Source organism: Neovison vison, chromosome 7 (assembly GCF_020171115.1).
Source record: "Neovison vison isolate M4711 chromosome 7, ASM_NN_V1, whole genome shotgun sequence".
In the NCBI taxonomy this organism is placed as follows: domain Eukaryota; kingdom Metazoa; phylum Chordata; class Mammalia; order Carnivora; family Mustelidae; genus Neogale; species Neogale vison.
Window position 1 is genome coordinate 131,435,431 of NC_058097.1, and position 22,917 is coordinate 131,458,347.

General features: G+C 40.7%; 1 protein-coding gene across 1 annotated transcript; it reads right to left on the reverse strand.

The window, feature by feature from the left end:
• Positions 1 to 1,679: 1,679 nt before the first annotated feature.
• Positions 1,680 to 22,917, reverse strand: MED17 (mediator complex subunit 17). The gene is made up of 12 exons (XM_044258306.1): positions 22,443 to 22,917; positions 20,079 to 20,245; positions 19,112 to 19,331; positions 15,573 to 15,709; positions 15,404 to 15,488; positions 14,883 to 15,035; positions 13,607 to 13,737; positions 12,799 to 12,983; positions 9,748 to 9,885; positions 5,062 to 5,179; positions 3,271 to 3,430; positions 1,680 to 2,238 (listed from the first exon to the last, which is right to left on the reverse strand). Exons 1-12 carry the CDS (start codon positions 22,690 to 22,692, stop codon positions 2,027 to 2,029), a joined length of 1,956 nt encoding a protein of 651 aa, XP_044114241.1. The 5' UTR covers positions 22,693 to 22,917; the 3' UTR covers positions 1,680 to 2,026.

Genomic DNA, 22,917 nt, shown 5'->3' on the forward strand with positions numbered 1-22,917 from the left:
GGAACTGGCTCCGAGGGGGCAGCCTTGCAAAACGGATGCAGCTGAGCAGAGGGAGAACCGACATCTGAACGATGCTCCTGCCAGCCTGCGAACACAGGGTGAGGGACTAACTGGTTTTCTCCAGCTGGTCTCCCAAGTTTCACAGCGCCTCTTTCCAACACCAGGTCATTCAGGCTGCACCAATAAGCTGGAAAATGTGAATCGACAGAAGGCCCAAGAGCTGCCATTTCCTGCCCCTCCCCCACCATTACCTCAGTTTCTGTAGTGGGTCTTGGCTCTTCACTACCCAGTGATTTAAAATAATGGGGACAGGAAGGCATACGAAGATGGTGTCAGTCTTCAACTGTTCTACTCTCCTCAGATAAAGTTTAAGAGAACAGGAGGTCATCCCTGTGCATGTGCTCTCTGCTCTGCTCCACATGGTCCTGTTGAACTAGCTCATGACGAGAGAGGATGAAGCATCCAGAAATGTTTGCTTGATAGCCAATTTTATGTCTATTATCATAAAATGGGAGGGTTTTTGTTTGGTATCCCTTTAATTTTTCTAATTCATTTTTATTTACCAAAATACCAATCTGCAGTGGATGGAAATTTTTTAAAAAGTTAATCCTCTGGCAAAAGTCCATAGAGATTTGCTGTATCAGAGTGTGAGCCCTTAAAATCACGTAAGACTCCTCGTGGGAGAAGAGCTGTCCAGATGAGCTCAGGATAATTAGCTAAGGCAACTTTTGTGGGCTACCATGAAAAGGTTTATAATTCAGATTCAGACTGATTTTTTTAAAAAAATTTCTGTGTAAAGAAGGATTAAAAGGGGACAAAAAGCAAATACGAAGATGTTACGGTATTTGGGGCTTACAAACTCCATTTTCTTTTAAACCTTTTAAAGTTACTTCAGAGTCACCTTATACATGATTAAAAGGGTTATCTTCTAAAAAACTGAAAGCATTTCTCATAAGGAAAACACTGCTTATGTATTACTTATGGTGGTTCCAAAAGACCTGTATCCACCTAAGTCTCTTAGGAAGGAAGGTTCCTCGGGCACATTTTAGGACTGGGGGCTAATTCCAGGAAATTCAAACAAGTCATTTGTAAAATGTAATCAATCCACCAATCCATTAGTATTTTCCCCTCAGGAAAGAACGTTAAAGGAATAAGACAGGATGAGACTCTCACTGGAAGAGGAGGCCAGAGTTCCTGGGGAGAGGCTGGAGAAGGGCAGGGGCAGGTGGGGAGAGGTGTGAGCACATCTGGTCCGAATGGGCGGAGGTCACTCACGTGGGGGAAGAGACCAAAAGAGGGGACCCAAGGAAGCCCTAGAGGTCCATTACACCCTCTGTGCCTTCAGCTTGCACCTTCCAGGAAGCTCTCAAAGTACCAGTCTTGGTATCAGACCTGGCCATACCTAAGACAGCTGGAGGAAGAGGTACTTGGTTTGTTGAGACAAGCGCTGGCTTCCCCTGCAGGCACCATGTGCGGTTCCACTTGCTTCTGGGGTGAGTGTGCTCCTGGAGGAATGCTCCAGGATTATGAATTATGCATTCATGCTCCTGGATGAGTCAGCATTCCTGACTCACAAGAGTGTTTAAATATCCTTACACAATCTTTTCAATAAATAGTGGAATGAGACGCGTTGGCAAAAGACAAAGTATATTTAGGTTGCTAAGAGTTCAGAGAAGATCTGGAATTTTTAACCATAAGCTTTATTTGATGCCAACATCAAAGGGATACTTGAAAAGTTGAATTCAAACCCATAAATTAGTAACCTTTCAAGTTAACTGCATAAAAAAAGTTGTTCTGCATCTCCCCTACTTATATCCTATCACTGTACATAAGTGTCTGCATTTCAAAGCACTGTCACTTACAAAGTGAAATGTCAAAATGCTAGGTAAACATTTGTTGTTTTTTTTTTAAACAATGCTCTTTTGGAAAGTTTCTCTTCCTTGTGCTTAGAGTTCATCTCTCTCAAGTCAGTTTCTGGAAACTTCTCTGGAAAAAAATAAACTAGAAACGGTTCTGGAAACAAAAATCATAGTAAGCAAGGGCTAAGTGCAGACATAAGCAGCTCCATTTTATAAACAAAGTTTCGACCTTCCATTTTATTCCACTGAACTTCTCTGAACGGTCCACGAAGATGATTCCATTTGCTATCTTGTAAAACGTCACTTTTTGGAAGATCTTTACACTGGTTACGGGGAAACTGAACCATGATCTTGCTTCCACTTTCAGGGCCGTTACGAACTGTGGAGCAAAACCAAAATATCAATATAATTTCCAAACTAGAAAACAAGGGTCCCACAACTTCATTCTACCACGAATACAAAAACCTTGTCTACCAACTTGAAAGCTCTTGTTAAAAAGAAACGGTCAGTTTTAATATGCTAACCACCCTCCCCCAAACCCCCAAAAGCTTGCTTATTTATATATACTAGGCCGGTATAAATATTCATGAATTACTGTTTGCACCATAAAAATGGGGAAAGATGAATTCTGGCTTAGGAAAGTCAAATGTCCTATGTATTTTCACAAGACCAATCTATATTTTTTCTAAAACATGTAATACACACCTGATATGAAACTCAAACATTTGGAATCAGGACTGGGAGAGATGCAGACAAGATTTTTTTGAATTAAGAACTTCAGGTTTTAATGAGGCTTCATCACTCAGCAAAGAAGAAATGGGCATTCTGAAACTCTTATCAATAAAGACCTGGTAATGACCAGGCCTGCAGATTCACAAGCTGTGATTCTGTGGGCTAAGTTTTCTAATTACTCTTTCAAATATTTAGAGCAGGTATTAGAAAAGACCATACTAAAGAGCAAGTACTCCAAAGATCATTTTCAACTAGATGACGCATGTGTTTATTAAAGTGCCCTGGACAGAGTGGGGGCTTAAAAATCCCCTCTCCTCTCTGTTCCATCCGTTCACCTCTTGGGGACCAGATGTAACTTGGCCTATTTGCAGCAGTACATTTCCCAAAAGCATTTATCCATCAAAGGTTTGGTTTTGAACTGCAGGGTAACAATGCTGAAGGCAGTTTTCAGAGCTCTTAGGAAAATGTGTCCCCAAACAAAACATTTTTTATGACCACCAGAAAGAGAATCAATAATCTGTTGCTCTGAATAAGCGCCATGATCAGATAAATGTTCAGCATAACTCCTATATGAACTCACTGCAGAGAGAAATTACTCTGAAGTATGTCTAATGAATACAGGGGAACATTAAGGCCAAACTCCGGAAGATCTCGTCCCATTCAAGGCAGCGGCCCGTACCTGAAATAGCATAGTCCCCACTTGGGGAGGCCACGGTGATGGCAGAGGCATTGCCAATGCTCTCTATGGGCCCAAGCCCCACATGATTGCTGAAGCTGAGCACCTGCCAGCCCATGACCTTGGCGAGCTGCTGAACTGCATGCACCTGATGCTGTGACATCTGCGAACGAAGAAAAGGACACTTTATGCATCTTCACCATGGAGATTTCCTTTGCAGTAACCTGACATCATGATTGTAAACTTTTCTTGGGGTGCTCACTGCCTAGCACGGGAATCCTCCTCTGTGACTGCTGCGGGGAGGATCCCACCTTCCACTGCAGAGACTAAAATGGCCTGAGACTCACCTTCCCTGTCCACTGGCCAGCTTGAGCACAGGAATAGGACCGAAGCTTAGCCAAGTGGAGACTCCCACCTGGGCCACAAATGTGGAGCAACATCGGAAGTAGCAGGGGGTGACTCTTCCAGTTACCTCTTCAAATCCACTCACCACCCTCCTCTGCCCAGGGAGGATCACCCATATGGTTCCATCCTCTGGCTTTGGGTTGGGTTCAGATAACGGAAACCGCTCAGGTAATGGAAGCCAGAAGGATGGCGGGGAAGAGAATAAGGTCAGGGCACTTATAACCCCAGTACACTCCCCTGAGAGGTTGTATCCTGTGACAGAAGGTGTCTGCTTTTCTCAAGTGGCCTGGTCCACAGGACTCTGCTTCAGGGCACCCATAAGCGCCCCTCTTATCTCTTTGGCCTAGGACTGGTGACCACTAAGCCCCCCAGGCCTGCTTACCTGGTTATTACTAGCACTAGGTCACCACGCTCTCCCAGGCGTTCTCCGACACCCACACTTTTGTAAATCCTTAGTAATATGAGCATGCCACCTACTTCCTGTTAAAATCCTGTCTGATGCACTGGGGCCATCTGGAGTGCATTCGGCCCCTATTGAGGAAGGAAGTAGCAAATCAGGATCTTCAAGCCTTCCCATCAATTCTGGGAGCTACCCACCAGCCTTCCAATATATTTCTGTGTATACATGCTTCAGGTGACCAAAGTCATTTAAGGTGTAAGCAAGCAACCAAGAGGTGCTGTACCTCACAAATGCATTTCATTTACTTGGCACCAGAGTCAGGATAAAAGATTATTGCTTTTAGGATGGAGAGCATCAGTATTTTTTTTTTAATTTTATATGAAATATATGAATTTTGTGAATGGTATATCAGCATTTCTAAACCTATGCTTTCTCCCACAACTTGGTTTTTCACTGGATCATCATAACTCCATGAAGAACATAGGAAAAATACTGTTCTTAATTTTATAGAACAGGAAAGAAAGGTCCAGAAACTTATCCAGTGTCACAAAGCAAACGTGTGGTGGAGCTGGAACTAGAACCCAGCATTTTCCATGCTGCTCCTTAATACTGAAGAATTTTTTCTTAGCGCTTAAGCAGAATATTCCACTGTTACGGCGAATGATCACTATAGTTTTCTATCTGATCTTCCCTTCTCTGAGGTTAATACTTCTTCACTTTTATGAGGTCCCAAAGGCGTTGTAAATCTTGGCAGACGTCAGAAATAAAAAAGTTTGTAATCTCAGAGCTGGTCCTTCATCGTCAATACAAACTAACTGGAAATAAATCTAGGACAGTTTATCAACATTTTCAGTTAACCCATAAGTTGTAAAATATTAAATAAATGGCAGAAAAAAATGGCTTTCTTTTTATAACTTAATATACTTGAACTACTCCTTACTTTGTTCTTTAAGTGCTACGAGAGGTTCAGGACAGCCATGAACCCTTACCTGGGACAGAAGGAAATCCTGGAGCTCCTGCTCCTGATGAGACAGTGTAATCACCCTCCCATCTCTGTGCACAACTCGGATCTGCTCAACTCCGATGTTCAACTGCAGCTGGATGGACCTTGATAAACACACATACTAAAAATCAGAAATGTTCAAAAATTACCTTATACAGTCCCACAAATATTAAACCTTAACATCAAAGAAACAGAAAATACCAATTTGGATAACCTGTGCTTACACCCATAGGGGCAAGGTCCATAGGACTTTCTGGGGTTCGATGTAACCATCAGACTCCTGCTGGCCTTCCTGAGGCCACACTGAGCACCAGTCCGCTCAGAAGGCTGCAGGCAAGGAAGCAGAGCTTGCCACCAACCACTGACCTCTGCTCCTCTCCTCGGGCAGGCCTTCCGCCTTCGCTGCAGTGAGCAGAGATCCACACGGGGCTCATGTGGGACCTGCTGTCACTTAGAAACCTCACTCCCAGAGGGAGCCACATGTTCTCATAACCACTCCATAGGTATGCTTTCCAAGGGCCCCACAAAAGATACTGCCCAATTTTACAAGTCACCCCATCTGGGGAAATCCACAGCCATCCCTATCAGGCATTTCTAATCCCTACCAGTCCAGACCCATTTTACCAGTCTGGGATCATTTTTTCCAAAAGCAATGTTGCCTAGTAACGCAGATGGCATCCTTTCTAATCAAGTTACTCAGGAACAAAAGCTAGAGAATTAACCAAAGAGCAAATTCTCATACAGAAAGGGAAAAGATTTGTTAACTTGATGCCCTCTCTTGAAACAATCCTCAAACAAGTCAGACTATGCCTCTATTAACTTGGCTTACGTCAAAGAAACTCACAAAATAATATGCAATGACATTCTTCCAAACCAATTCACAAGTTTTTAGCATAGCATATGACATGTACAAGAAACGTAAAATTCTTCAAATCTAACCAACTAGATGAATAGTGCAGAAAAAATAGCATTCTATCTTTCCCTATTTGAGAGTACCTGATTTGTAAGAGTACTTTATTTTACAGTAAACATTTAAGAATAAGACATTTAAGCAATTATCTCCACAGAAGTATAATTTTAACAAAGTAAAAGTTTACACGTTTCTTTCAAGAAAACGACAGAATTCAGAGGTCTTAAAAAAAAAAAAAGCTTATACATCTAACCAAATTTTAAAAATTCTGAGAGGACTATTGATAGGGGCATAGTTACAGCAGCTACTCTGAAAAAGCAATTTAGTAACATTCATGAACATTTTAAAGGTCTGTATCTTCTGGTCCAGCAATTACACCTGTAGGACTTTATCCTACACCTAGACTTACATGTGTACAAATTATTTTGCTGGCATCCAACTAAAATGTTCAGCAGCAAAAGGCTGATTAAAAGTTGTGGTACACACAATGAATGCAATAAAGCTATAAAAAAGAAATAAATCTGAGGTAGTGATAAGGATGTTTATTCACCAATATAGTGCCGCTGAGTTGGGGAAAAAAAAAAAAGCACACAAACTGGGAATGACTGCTGGTATAGGGTTTCTTTTGGGGGTAATGGAAATATTCTGGAATTAGACAGTGATAACAGTTCTACAACATAGGGAATATACTAAAATCCACTGAACTGTACACTTGTTTTTTTAAAAAAATATTTTAAAATATTTATTTTTAATATTTAATAATATTATATAATATTTTAATAATATTTTTAATATTTAAAAAATATTTTAAAAAATATTTATTTATTTGACAGAGATCACAAGTAGGCAGAGAGGCAGGCAGAGACAGGGAAAGGAGGAAGCAGGCTCCCCGCCGAGCAGAGAGCCCTATGATCCCAGGACCCTGAGACCATGACCTTAGCCAAAGGCAGAGGCCTCAACCCACCAAGCCACCCAGGCACCCCCTTTTTTTTTTTTTTTTAATCTTTTTAAATAGGCTCCACACCTAAACTGGGGCTTGAACTCACAACTCTAGACTAAGAGTCAAATGCTCTACTGACTATGCCAGCCCGGCATTCCCTGAACTGTATACTTTAAAATAGTGAATTTTAGGTTATGTGAATTATATCTCAATATTTTAAGGCACAAAATATTGTAGGAAAAAAGCAGGATATATATATATACATATATATATGTATGTATATATATATATATGTATATATATATATATATATGCTTGTAAATGCATAGACTTTCTGTAAGGATGTGTAGAAACTGTTTTAAATGCTTGCCTTTGGGGGAGCCTGAGTGGTTTAGTCCATTAAGCACCTGACATCAATTCAGGTCCTGATCTCCGGGTCCTTGGATCAAGCCCTGCATCAGGCTCTGAGCTTGATGGGGAGTCTGCTTCTCCCTCTTCCTTTACCCCCTCCTCTGCTGGCTCATGCTCTCTCGTTCAAATTAAAGAAAGAAAGAGAGAGAGAGAAAGAGAGAGAAAAAGAAGAAAAGAGAAAAGAATAGGAAAGGAAAGGAAATGCCTGCTCCTGGAAAGTTCTGAGAGAACTACTTTGAACTTTTAAGTAGCATAAGCTACAAAAGATGAGGAAAGGGTGTTCTATGACCTCCTTTCCTTCCTGATGCTATCAAGGCTATGTATATCACTAACTCTTCCTCACAGAAGTTTATAACCACTGGGTCCTGTGAACCAGTCTCACATTTGTCTGGTCTTAGATCTAATGTAAGTAACTCAACATTGATAATTTTTTTCCTTTTCCACTCCTTTGTGCTCTTTCTCTTAACACTTTATTATGGACCTTTTTAAACACCAACATAAGTATATAGTACTATAGATTCTGTATATATAGTAACATATCCAAAAGAAATATCATGAAAGTCAATGGCCCCTTTACCCAGCCCTAACAGTTAAAATGCAAGCCAAACTTCTTTTATCTTACTCAACCACTACTCTCCCACCACACCCCAAGTCATCCCAATTATTCTGTTTCTTTAGGTATAGGGGAAGAAAACCAGGATCTACCTTCACCCCACCATCTTTTCCTGGAAGCTACAAGACTGACTTCCATTGTATATTCTTTTATCTTCTGTTTTCAATCTTCTAAATCATGTTCACTATTTTTCATTTTTAAAAAACAGTAAATTAAAGTATCAGTATTAAAAAAGTACAATTTAAGGGTATTATATTTGAGGTGTCTGGGTGGCTCAGTTGGTTAAGCAACTGCCTTTGGCTCAGGTCACGATCCTGGGCTCCAGGGATCGAGTCCCGCTTAGGGCTCTCTGCTTAGCAGGGCGTCTGCTTCTCCCTCTGACCCTCCCTGCTCTCATGCTCTGGTGTGTTTTGCTTACTGGAGAGACCACTGTGACTGGTTAGGTCTGCCTAAAAGAAGCAACTAACGTTTGAAAAAAAAAACAGGCATTCACCGGCCTTGATGAATGTTTGCCGCTGGCTCACTCAGACTGGCCTAGGGAAGGGCGCCCCCACTGTATCCCACCGTTGTTAAATGTCAGAGAGGCTCAAATGGAGGCCAAAAATGCCTTTTGTGGCTACTTGCTAATTTTATTTTATTAACTTCATTTACTCCCCCGCAGTTTTACTGAGATGTAACTGACATATGGCATTAATTAGTTTAAGGCATACAGCATAATGATTTAGTAAGTGTACATATTGTGAAATGATCATCATAGTATGTTAACACCCACCTCCTCACATGCTACCCATTTTTCTTCTTGTGATAAGAACTTCTAAGATCTATTCTCTTAGCTACTTTCAAATATACAACATGATATTATGAACTATAGTCGCCACGCTATGCCCTGCATCACAGAACTTGGAGGTTATAACTGGAAGCTCGCACCTTCTGAACACCTTTACCCATTCTGCTCCCCATCCACCCCGCACCCCTGCCACGTCTGGCAACCACCAATCTGTCCTCTGTATGCTAGAGATGCTAGTGATTTGTGAGTGTAAATCAGGAACAACACTTCTCTGTGAATGATGGGTCAAAAGTCATTTCATGCCCTTCATGGACACAGCTCTCAGCCCCCCCTCCCTTTTTTTTTTAAAGATTTTATTTATTTATTTGTCAGAGACAGAGGGAGAGAGAGTGAGCGAGCACAGGCAGAAAAAGAGGCAGGCAGAGGCAGAGGGAGAAGCAGGCTCCCTGCCGAGCAAGGAGCCCAATGTGGGACTCGATTCCAGAACCCTGGGATCATGACCTGAGCCGAAGGCAGCTGCTTAACCAACTGAGCCACCCACGCATCCCTCTCCGCCCCATTTTAAGGGCATAATCATGAACTGGATTAGATTAAGTTTAGCAACACGCCATAGTTTTGTGGCCATGAGAAAGCCACAAAATTCAGGCCATTCTAGGCACAATATGGAGAGTATAGGCTCTACTATAAATGGTCCTACTCACTTCAAATACCCGAGCCTCAAGACCACAGCCCCCAGCCAGCAACTCAAGCAGATCAGCCTGAGGTGTGGTAGCTTCCCCCTCAACGAGGAGGTTTTTTTTTTTTTTTTTTTTTTACAACTCAAACACATGACATTTACATACCAAGGACTATTTCAGACATTCTTACCTCTCATCCTGACGCTCTACACTTGATGAATGTTATGTCACCATAGCAAATAATATCCAAAAATCTCAATGTAATCACTCAACAAACATCAACACATAAAAGCAACTTAACATTTTAAATGAATGACTTATTTTTGACACTTACTTGCATATCTGTTCATAGCCTTGTGACGTGATTAAAACCTTCACGCTAGACTCATAGACGTCATTAATATTTGACCAGTGAGCCTGTATCTGAGGGTCCTCAATGCGACTTGCTAAGCTGTCAATGGTCGCAGCAGTTCTTTTAAAGAGAATAAGTCAACATTTTTAAAAAGGCACCATATAAACCAGTAAGATTATAAATACTTATTAATGTTACGGCTATGTGAAAAAAAGAGGACTACTTTTCAAAAATACCACATCTGAAAAGCAGAGACTTTTCTTTAAAGGAAAAAGAAAAGTCAGATGAGGGGATGAGAGCCTTCTTTAGGCTGCCTGGCGCGGGTGCTCAGTGCCCCACTATGACACGTGCTCTCGCACAGGCTGACTTCCTCTCAACTCCAATCTGTTTTCTCTCAGGAAGGCTTACCAGAACACAGGGAAGAAAGGTACTCTTACGGTACAAACCTCAGCTCTAAAAAGAACATACACCACTCATAGATGACAGTCCTTGGTCCCTGGTAACACGGGACACACCCACAACTAAGGCACATCACTCATGTAATGACAACTGTTTTCCTGAGAAGCCACCAAGACTTGGTGCACAATGGAAATCCTACACTCCAAGAAAGATAAATACTGTATGTACACCTGAGAGAGAGTATTCAAGTCTATATGTACGCACCAATGACCCTGTCAAATACATACCACTATTATCCCTATTTTTCAGTCCAGCCATGTTTAGTGATGTGCCGTGAACTAGGGCACAAAACTGGTAGCCTAACTCCAGAGCCAAAAACCCAGGGGTGTAACACTACAGCCGGTAATCACCCTTTTTATACATGCTAATCAACAGCCACTGCCCAGAAAAAGCATAAATCATGAAAGGTCCTTGGGTTCCAGTTTTCTGATTCTAGCACTTGATTGGGAAGAGAAGGAAAAAGCCAGAAGACATGCAAACAGCCACTGAGGTCAAGGGGCATTGGGATCTGCTCTTTTACTGCTTCTGCTCTGGTAGGGGTTTCTTTCAATCCCTTAACTTTCTCTTCCTCTCCTGGGATTGTTTGAAAGTGCTTCAGAAATTCCTAGGGCAGACTGGGCTATATCCAAGAGCATTCATTCTTAGATTATGTTACAACAAACTGGAAATAAAAAGTATCTGGCACATGAGAATTGGTAAAAGAAATCAGGGACTATTCACAAGATGAGATACTACATAGCTATTAAAATATCTCTGAAAAACATTAAATGAAAAATTTTAAAACTTTACAATATTAAGTGAAGGCAGGACATAAAATTTTATGATTCCAGATTTTCGTTTTCTTTTTTTTTAAAGATACACACACATCAAAACACATGAGCAGTCGGTCTTGCTGTGTATGGTATTGATACAGATGAGGCTGATACACTGGAACATCACTTTTGTAATTGGGGGAAAACGGGAGCATTTTGCAAGCTTTGCTACTTCCAAGACTGTGACTAATACTCTGAAATGCATATGGTTCTAAAAATGGTTACTTCTATGCCCCCGACTTTTGGGTAAAGGTTTCTATAATTGAAATGCGGAGGGGCACCTGGGTGGCTCAGTGGGTTAAGCCTCTGCTTTTGGCTCAGGTCATGATCCCAGGGTCCTGGGATTGAGCCCCACATCAGGCTCTCTGCTCAGCAGGGAGCCTGCTTCCTTCTTTCTCTGCCCACCTCTCTGCCTACTTGTGATCTCTCTCTGTCAAATAAATAAATAAAATCTTAAAGAAAAAAAAAAAAAAAGAAATGCATGAGTGGAAGGAACAATAGTAATCTGCCACATTTGATTTTTATAAGGAACTTCTGCATACATTGTTTAATTTGATCCTAAGACCAGACTCCTGTATCCTTAACTGACAGATAAACACGTAGAGGGCCACAGACATGAAAACTAAAGTTAGTTAGCAGGTGACTGAGCTCTGGCTTAGACACATTTTTTAACTCCAGAAGCACCACCCTAGCTTCTCTAACACGTTTTCCTAATTCATTTTACTAAAAGCTGTAGACATTAAGTTTCCATTCAAAGAATACAAACTAATGTGCCATTAAAACCAGGACTTGTGTTAGTAGGAAAAAACGAAAATCAAAAACTATCACCCAGAGACTATGGACTCTGAAAAACAATCTGAGGGGTTTGAAGTGGCGGGGGTGGGTGGGAGGTTGGGGTACCAGGTGGTGGGTATTATAGAGGGCACAGCTTGCAAGGAGCACTGGGTGTGGTGAAAAAATAATGAATACTGTTTTTCTGAAAATAAATAAATTGGGAAAAAAAAAAAAAACTATCACCCAGAGCAGAGTGGGCCCATACCTGAAGGTCTGGAGTTCTCGCCAGGCACAATTTTGAAAAGTAAAAATAGCCCTCTTCACCAAGGACCAAAAATAAAATACAAGAGCACCTCCAGCACTTGAAAAAGATACACTGAGGTCAGATCATGCTAAGTTCTTTTGTAAATGATGTGTAGAGAAGTAAGAGGAGCGTGAGGTTTGGAGCTACACAGACTTGGGCGCGGATCCTGATTCTGCCACGCTCTTCAGCTGTCTAACTGTGAGGGAGCTACACAACTTCTCTGGGCTTCAACCTTCCCATCAGTGAAAATGGGCTCACACCACCTATGCCAGAGAAAGACTCAGATAAGTCAACATATGGGAAAGTGCCTTCTAAAGTCTTAGGAAGTGGGACAGCCCAAAACATAAGGAAAGCTTCAAGAAAAGATTAAAATCAGTTCAGGAACAGGTTTCTGGTGGATGGGTCACTGAAGAAGGTGAGGAGTGCTAAGGCACATTCCTAGCGAGGTGTCTTTCAAAACTGTAGCCAGTGTCAGAAACCATCTTGAAAGCGACAGGAGCCCCGGAGCTCAGACTTCTCCAAACCTGACAGGACCATCCCCAGATGCAAATGCTTTCCCTGCAGTCACCCTCCTCTTCCTAGGAAAGAAGGTCATCTCATGGCAAAAATAATGTGTAGAAGGTAACTAATAAAGGAAAAATGACTGTAGTTTCCAAGAAAAATAGTTGCTTTGTTCATCCTTACCTGCTCCTCAGGAATATATGCTTTGCTTGTTTAATGATTTTTTCTAGAAGCCCTTCACTGGACTGTAGTGAATTAATTTCATTTTTATCAAAAGCCTGAGGACCTGAAAGTCTCATTCTCTTGTGACCAAAAGGGGCACTTGCTGGATGAGGCATCACAATGGAACTCAAGGTCTGTTTATGAAACTGTAACAAGAACAGCCATTTATTATTAATTTTTTTGTTGAGGTATAATTGACAACTTAGATTAGTTTAAGGCACATGACATGACTTTTGTATATATGGTAAAATGATTCATAACAAGTCTAACCAACCTCTGTCACCATAAAGTTACAATTTTTTTTAAAAGTTGTTAAAAAAACAACTACGCTTATACGTTAAAGGCAGGGGAGACTGGAATACACACTTCTGTGAAGTTTCTCAGGGGGTTCTTTTGAAATTAGCCTAAACTGTGAGCCAGCTCCCTGGAAACACAGTTCTAGATAACTGGAGTAGAATACATCCTGAAACAACCCAACTATACTGTTCACAGGCTCTGGAAAGACCCCGTTCCCATCACACAACCAGAATCACCCTTCCCTCCTGTACCCTGCCTGCTCTTCCTACACGCCAGACGTAACCTGTGGTGTATTTCCACCACCACAAGCGAGGCTCAGGAACAGACTGATAATCCTGCTTATCTGTGTGTTCCCCCAGCACAGAGCAAGGATCCTGCACAGAGACAGTGATGGTCACACAGAGAAGCTTATGCATGTGTGCTGCACCAGACATGCCTCCCACCATGCAAGAAGGAACATTTCGCTCATTACCTCTCTAATTAATAGATGCAAATTATGCTCTAAGACATAAAGATGGTCTTCCGGACTTGGCTTCTCAGTAGCGGACTTTTGGGATTTCTTATCATTTGAGGAATGGCACAAAGAAATCAGTAACTGCAAGCCTATTTATAAAAAAGAAGCAGGACAGAGGCAAATCAACCGAAGACACAGGAATGCATGGTTGTCTTCAAAAAGTACAATCACAGCCCGTTCTCAAAAGATCCATTCGAACCTGAAGATCAGGCTTCAGGATTAACATTTTCAGACCAAAATGACTATCCGTGAGTGTAATAAACTATGATGCATTTTAACAATACAAATTCTTGGGACGCCTGGGTGGCTCAGTTGGTTAGGCAGCTGCCTTCAGCTCAGGTCATGATCCCACCATCCTGGGATCGAGTCCCACATCGGGCTCCTTGCTCCGCAGGGAGCCTGCTTCTCCCTCTGACTCTACCTGCCACTCTGTCTGCCTGTGCTCACTCTCTCTCTCTGACAAATAAATAAATAAAATCTTTAAAAACAAAACAAAAAAAATTACAAATTCTTTGACGTGCAATGTGGCTGTTGACCTTAAGCTATGGTTAGACAAGTGAACAGAAGGTGTATGTTAACTAATTAGTTTCTTCTTGCCTTTAAAAAGAGCAAAAACAAAACACAACACCACTTTTGGGAAAAACAATAAAATACGGGATTGGTAGCTGGTCTTACTGATGAGAAGACTGATACTCTTCCTTGTTGCCATGAAAACCAAGATGGAATTTTCCAATTCTAAAAACCCATTCATTTGACAAGATCCAAGAAGATACATCTCAGAATTTATATAAAAAACAAGTACACAGATAACTACAAATTGATCTCTGAGGCAGGTCTGACTACTCTTGAGTAATATAATTAAAATCCCAATTTCCACAAATTTAGGAATATTATAGATACTGAACAACCATTGTTACTTAGACAGCAAGACAGGATACCTGAAAAATCTTCCATAAATGGTGTTAGCAGAGACCTCATAGCCACTGCTGCCAAGTAATAGCGTTACTGGTACAAATGTTTAACATGCACTGTTCAAAATCCAGGAGTTAAGCTACTTAGGACACAGGACAGAATGAGGTTTGTCCTGCATGCTTTATGAGCTACCATTATAGCTAGGAGGCTGCCTCTTTGCTCTGTTCCCCCAACACAGCCAAATATATAGTTACCCCACTCTGTCCTGCTCCCCAAACCACAAAATCCTATTTACAAATTTGAACGGGTTGGCTGCTCTTACTTGGAAAGGGCTGAGAGATAATCTGGTTTTTCACCACAATGTGAGGGATCTGTGACTTAATTTGAACAGCTTCCCGAGAGAGCTGTGCAAAAATTTCTTTACACAAGAGAACGTTTTGTGCTGCTTCTAATTTCGTCTGCCAGTGTGGGGAACCTGAAAGACAGGAGACATATGTATATATCAGTTATCTAACTATATTATGCATGAATTAAATGGTGATCTGAATACATATATCAAAAGTTCAGAAAACACTATACCAGAACATCTTGTTTCCAAAACACAAAAATTTTCCTTTCTTTTACACAGAGAAAATTGGTGAAGAAGTTCAATCTTAAAAAAAATAAACAAAAACAAAAAACTGCACAGCTATTCACTAATGGTTAATGAACAGGTTATAAATAATAAATTTGCAATTGTTCTTACTCTGAAGTACCTATTTTCCCCTCTACATTTATCATCAGTTTATTTGGAAACATAAGCTCAGACACAACTATAAGTTAGAGGACAGAACATAACCACACCTGGTTTGGATTTGGGCAAAGGTCGTTTAAAGAGGTTGACTGTACCCAGATCACCTATATCTGGAGCTTGTTTCTGAATTGAAACCTACGGGATAATAAAAACATGAAAAGGTGTTAGCAAATTAACTTCTGGGCTAAGTAATAATTACTTAAAATACTTGACAAATACCTTGATATAGGCAGACCCTTCTAAATCGCTAGGAATCTGAACATCAAGAGGACAGTAATCTTCGGGTATCTTTTTATCCAGATCAATATCTGTATTCTTTATTACTTCAAATGTACCGTGATGGGGAAAGAGAGATCCTAATGGGGTATTAAAAACAGGAAAATAAGAACCAGTTAACACATTAATTTAACATACATTAGTAAATAATACTATTTCACTGAATATAACATTACTGAATCATAAATTAAACTCCCACCCAAAATGTGTTTTGGGGGACATGAGGGAAGGATAGTAAGCAAAAGGAAGAAAAGGAAGCAGGAAAAAAAAGGTATTTACCTTAAAAAAAAAAAAAAGAAAGGAAAAAGAAAAAGAAAAAAGGGGGAAAAAAAAGGTTTTGTCATCTTGAACTCATCTTCAGAGTAGGATTCTACCTTCAGAATTCAGAATTCCTCAATTCATATGAATGCTGAAACACTTAGGTGCTCCAGTGTCTTGACTTAAAACACCTCAACTTGAGTACTACTGATGGGGGTTGGGGGTCAATAATGGCTTACTTTGGCAAATGAGTCCTTTTAAAATATGACTCTACTATTGTTATCACGTTGTAATCACAATAATCACAGCCAGGGCTCCTTGCTTCATCCCTGGACATTCAAAGCTTTAATGTTACTGAGCTGTAAATCTTGTAAACATTTACTGTGTAGCTTCTCTGAATATCCCTTAGCAGCTTACAAGCCATTACCATGATTACCTCCAAAAACCTATTATAGCTCAACAACAAAGAATTATACAAGATATGAATTCAAGCTCATCAAATCTTGGTACACTGCCAACAAAATATATTCCTGCAGCTTTGGCTGAATGGGAGAAAAAGGCAGCAAAGTGTTTTCACTGCCCTCTCTCTTTTGCCCAGGATGTGAAAACAGCTTAGATGACTTAGGGGAGAAAAAAAGAATTAAGATAAAATGGAAGAATTTTTTTCCTTTTATGCTTAGTTTTTAAGGATTACAGGTAAGCTCCTAATTGAGAAGATATTTAGCCTCTTGACTAAAACGTCATTTATGATTTAGTATGTGTTAACATATAAACACAATCTTTAGAGTTTCTGCTAAATGTACTGATCCAGCGGGATTTATTCTAGGCTGCAGGAGTGGGTCAATATTCGCAAACAATCAAGACAATGCACCACATCAATATAAGAAAGGATGAGATCCTCTCAATAGATGCACAAAAAGCATTTGAAAAAATACAGCAAACATTCTTGATAAAAACCCTCGAGCAAGTAGGGAGAGAACATACCTCAACATGATAGAGGCCATGATCAAAAGACCCACAGCTACTATCACCCACAATGGAAAGAAACAGAGCTTTTCCTCTACCCTCAAGAACAAGACAGGGATGTCCACTCTCACCACTACTCTTTAACATAGTATTGGAAGTCGCAGCCTCAGCAATCAGACAACAGAAGAAATAAAAGGCATCTGAATCAGCAAGGAAGACGTCAAACTTTCACTATTTGCAGATGACATGATGCCTTATTTAGAAAACCCAGAAAGACTCCACCAAAAAAATTGTTAGAACTCATACATGAATTCAGCAAGGTCATGGGATATAAAATCAAGAAGGAGAAATCTGTTGCACTTCTATACACCAATAAGCAGCAACAGAAAAAGAAATCAAGGAATGATCCCATTTACAACTGTACTGAAAACAGTAAGATACTTAGGAATAAACCAAATCAAGGAGGTAAATGATCTGTACTCTGAAAACCACAGAACACCTATAAAAGAAATTGAAGAGGACACAAAGAAATGGAAAAACAGTCCATGCTCATGGATTGGAAAAACAAACATTGTTAAAATGTCTAATACTGAAAGCAATCTTCACATTTAACACAATCCCTACTGAAATACCACCAGCATTTTTCACAGAGCTAGAATAAACAATCCTTAAATTTGTATGGAACCATAAAAGATCCTGAATAGCCAAAGCAACCTTTAAAAAGAAGAGCAAAGCTGGAGGCATCACATTTCCAGACTTCTAGCTGTATTACAAAGCTGTAGTCATCAAGACAGTATGTTATTGGCAGAGAAACAGGCCCACAGATCAACAGAACAGAACAGAAAATCCAGAAACGGACCCACGTAATCTTCAACAAAAGCAAAAATGAACTAATGGGACTCCATTAAGATAAGAGCTCCTGCAGAGTGAAGGAAACAATCAACAAAACTAAAAGGCAACCGATGGAATACAAGAAGATATATGCAAACAACATACCCAATAAAGGGTTAATTTCCAAAATTTATGAAGAACTTATCAAACTCAACACCCTGAAAAAACCAAGTAATCCAGTCAAGAAACGGGCAGAGGACATGAGTAGACATTTTTCCAAATTAGATATCTAAGATGGCTAACAATACATGAAAACATGCTCAACATCACTTGGCATCAGGGAAATACAAATCAAAACCACAATGATACACCACCTCACACCTGTCAGAATGGCTAAAATCAACAACACAGGAAAAAGCAGGTATTGGCGAGGATGAGGAGAAAGGGGAGCCCCCTTACACTGTTGGTGGGAATGCAGCTGGTGCAGCCACTCTGCAGTCAAATGCTCTACCACTGAGCTATACCCCCAGGTACAGCCACTCTGGAAAACAGTATGGAGGTTCTACAAGACGGTAAAAATAGAGCTACCCTATGACCCACCAATTGCACTACTTATTTACCCAAAAGATACAAAAATACAAATTTGAATGGGGCACGTGCACCCTGATGTTTATAGCAGTGTTGTCAACAACAGTCAAACTATGGACAGAGCCCAAATGTCCATCAACTGATGAATGGATAAAGATGTGGTACACAGGCACACACACACACTGGAATATTACCCAATCATCAAAAAGAGTGAAATCTTACCATTTGCAACAATGTGGACGGAACTAGAGTGTATCGTGCTAAGCTAAATAAGCTGGTCAGAGAAAGACCAATACCTTCACATTATTTCATACATAAGTGGAATTTAAGAAACAAAACAAAAGAACATAAAGGATTGGGGGGGTGGAATGAGAAACATATCATAAGAGACTCTTAATGTTGGAGGGCTGGTGAGGGAGGTGGTTGGAGAACGGGTTAGATGGTGATGGGGATTAAGGAGGGCACTTGTTATCATGAGCACTGGGTCTTGATGTAGTGATACATCACTAAATTCTATTCCTGAAACCCATACTGCATTGTATGTTATCTAACTAAAATTTAAATAAAAATCTGGGGAAAAAATCAGTATAAAAATAAAATTTTTGCTAAATGTACTCAAAGGTAACTATATAAATAGTTTAAATTCAATTCTATAAATGTATGTCTATGATAAAAGTAATTCCAGCTTATCAGGTTTATGTGTACAGAAATTAAAACCTCAAAATGTAACATGTAACTGAGAAACAATATATTATACAAAATGCAACATTCTAGTCAATCCTGTATAGTTTTTTGACACGCTGTAGTTTAAATGCATCGTTTTTAACAATGATCTATACCTGCACTTCTGTAGCTCAGATCTCCCAGAATCTTATCCCCAACTTTTCTGAGTTTCCAGTGTTGCCGTAATCTCAAAAGCTCAGAGTTGAAGTCTCTTTGCAGTTTATTTTCTTGGTTTTCCGTAACTGATTTGGTCAGTCTTTCTGCCCCCTTCAACAGGATCTGGGCTGCTCCAGCGAGCGACTTCTTTTTCGATATCAACTGCAGTGTCTGTGGATTCTATCAGAAACAACAGTGTAGATCTGCATTTTTAAACGATTTCAACATTCTCTTAATAATAAAATACCTACTCAAGAGAAAACTGAGAAATTAAAGACAATCAGGTAACACCGTTTTTTGAAAGATAACCACCTGAACCTATTTCTCCGATCAACTTAAATAAACTTATGTTAAACCACAACCACCACACCGGACTACAAACCAGAACTTACACCAGCTCTGCCCAGCTTGGAGTCTGCTTGTCCCCTTCCCTCTCCCTCTGCTCCTCCCAGAGCTCCTGCTCTCACTCTCTCTAAAATAAATAAATAATTCTTAAAAGTGGGGGCACCTGTGTGGCTCAGTGGTTTAGGCCTCTGCCTTTGGCTCAGGTTGTGATCTCAGGGTCCTGGGATTGAGCCCTGCATCGGGCTCTCTGCTCAGCAGGGAGCCTGCTTCCCCCCGCCTTCTATTGAATAAATAAATAAAATTTTTAAAAAAATCTTAAAAGTGAGGGGAGATTTGGTAAGCCTTAAAATATTACATTATTAATGAAACTTAACTCTTCTGAAGGTCACAGGGCCATTAATAAAATAGTAAATAAAAGAGATGCTATTTTTATGCCAGTTTGTTTTGAACCCGTTAGTCTTTAGATCTTCATCTAGACTTAATTTTGCATGAAAGGTAAAGGAGACAGTAGGCCCATACTCTGAGAAGTGGTCCTGGGACTTAATAAAATGGTACCATCATTCAGTTGAAGCCCACACATACCTGTTTTGGAGGAAGTGCGTCCTGAGAGACTGGATCAAGAGTCATAAATTTTTTATCCCTAACAATACTGAGGACATCGTAGAGAACACACATCTCTGTTAGGGCACTTCTCAAGTTATTCCTCACTGAGTCCCAAGGCCAAAGAGAAGGCTGAAATTTTACCAACCCTAAAGAGAAAGGAAAAAAGAAATTCACAGGTATGAGTTATAATAACTAGAAGACAAATCTTATTTAGATGTTACAAGAATGAAAAAAGAAACAATAAGTTATTTAAAATTATTTCCTGTTTTATCCCATTTTGTCCACCTTTCCTGAATCTCTGTAAATATTTAAGTTAGCATTTCCTATAAGGGCAAAACAAATTTGGTATCTAATCTCCACATACTGCAGATTTTTAAAATTTATACAAATAACCTTTTTCTACCAGATCTTAAAACTTGAATAATTGTCGAGTATTTCCAAAATATAAATTTTTAAGTACAAAAATACATATAACCTATAATGGCAACATTCAGATACTAAACAATGTTAACATGCCTTCCAACCTCTGAAATCATTTTGTTAAATTTCACCACTACGTGCTCACTGCCCAGAGTTCAAACAGAGTTATAGAGTAAAAAAGTAAAAGTTTTCCTTTATTCCCCACCCCTAATTTTCTCGGCTCCTGAGAGGTAAACAGTACTGACAATTGGGGTGTGCCCATGCAAATACTTTTCAATGCATTCACATATATTTACTTCCATTTTTCTATTACTTGTTTTTTTTCCAATTACTATGTCCTAGAGAGACTTCCATGCCAGCACATATAGATCTATTTAATTCTTTTAACTCTGTCTGACGTTCTGGAGCATGGATATTATATATCCATATATAATGGATAAGTTTATAATGGTAAGTTTAACCATTCCTTCTTCATGGACAGGTACGTTGGTTTCACTAATGCTAGTAGTGGTAAACACGTTGAACACACATCTGTGTACAACTTTTTCTGAAAGCTAAATTCCTACCTGTGATTTTGTGGGTTCAAAGGAGATGCATATTTAACACTTTTGACACATACTGAACTGAAAAACTGGCTTCCAAAAAGGTTTTACCAATTCACATTCCCAACACAAATATTTAGTCTTTTAAGTTGCTGCTAATGGTATGCGCGAGAATAGTGTTTTAATATTTTAATTTGCCTCTCCCTACTAGTAAGATCCGATGTCTTTTTCAGCCAGCTGTTTATACCTTCAGGCTATTTTTCCAGTGAGTTATCTTTTTTTCTCCCAGTTTGCAAGGAATCTTTGAACATCAGGGACAGCAACCAATATGTGTCCAATAGGTTGCCAATAGTCTTCCCAGTCTCTCCTTTATTTTCTTTGTTGGTGGCACCTTTTATCATTACTTTAAAATTTTATGTAATTAATCTCTCTTTGGCTTTATAATTTGTGTTTCCTATTGAGCTTAAGATGGCTTCTGCTCCCAAAGTTCTATGTCTACAACTTCCAATTTTGTAGTATTTTCATATGCATTTCAATCCTTGTGAAAGTAATCAGGAGTGTGAAATATGAGACAGTATCTATATTTTACTCCCAAATGGACCCCCAACTGTTCTAACACCACTAGCTCGAGAACCCATCTTTAAATTCCTATTTACACAGGGTCTGTTGCACATACCTAAATCAAGAATTGTATTTTTTAATCCCTGATAATAATGAGAATCCAAAACCCACTCACATTTTTTCTACTATTCTCTCCTAATTAGCCTCCCTCTTTTCAGTTTTGTTTTCCCTGTAACCCATTTGCTACAACGGATCCAGAGCAATCTTTTTAACGTACAATCACCTGTTTCCTTAAAATCCTTCCAAAAGCTATCAGCTGTCTTGCTAATAAAACCCAAATGCTTATCCGGGCCTGGTGGCTCGACACGTTCTGGCCCCCGCCTACCTCTTAGACCTGACCTCATATTCCAGTCAACACAGACCTCTTTCTTGTCAGCAGGTGTTACCAGCATCATCCCCATTCCTCAGGGAAGCAAAGTAACTCAGACAATAATGGCAAGAGCAGCGATATGAACCGCAGGCCTCTTAACCAAGTGTGCCACATTAGAGACTTGAGCACTTCATCAGTGAGTGTCTCAAATGCTCCAACTCGAGAAACGGTGCGGGAGGATAAGGAGTATTAAGAGGCAGGCAGCGCCATAAGCTGCCCAGCGGCGAAAAGACCCCAGTGAGCATTATCACTATTCCGCACGGGACTGTTCTGACACCGACGCAACCACATCTCTCTCCGCGCGGGAGAGCCGGAGTGGCATTACGTAGGCGGGTACCGGGGGGACCCCCAGACCCGCCGGCGGCCGAGAGCAGCACACACGGGCCTAACCTTCCTCATCGTCCTGGTCCGCGCTGGACCCGGCACCAGCCCAGTCCTGCGCGTCGCCCTCGGCCCCCGCCGCCTCCTCCTCCTCGGAGCCCGAACCCTGGCTGAAGTCGATCCGCTGGGCCAGGCGCGCCAGGTTCTGCGACATGGACAGCGGCTGCAGGTACGTCTCAGTGCCATCCAGGCCCACCTCCTGGACCTGCTTCTCGCAGGCCGACTCGATGCTGATGCGCACAGCGCGCACTCCAGACATGCTGGCGGCGTCGGGGGGAGGTGTCGGGAGGACACCCGCGCAAGCCGAAACCGGAGATGGGAAGCAGAGGCGCCCCCGACCAGCGCCCACAAGCTGGGAACTGCGGTACCTCCACGGACCTCGGAAAACCAAACACGGCTGCGGGGCGGGAAACAAAGCCCAGGGCCAAGCGACTTTCCCAGAATGCACCGCAGTCCCCTGGCTTCCCTCGCAGGCTCCTGGAGG

Bases quoted from the DNA above. Each gene is read 5' to 3' on its own strand.
- MED17 (XM_044258306.1), bottom strand. From the start codon at position 22,692: ATGTCTGGAGTGCGCGCTGTGCGCATCAGCATCGAGTCGGCCTGCGAG. The intron at 15,710-19,111 runs GTATAGATCATT...ATACCCCATTAG, and splicing joins TCTGAGCTACAGAAGTGCAG to GATCTCTCTTTCCCCATCAC. The intron at 13,738-14,882 runs GTAAGAGCAGCC...TTTTATAAATAG, and splicing joins TATCTCTCAGCCCTTTCCAA to GCTTGCAGTTACTGATTTCT.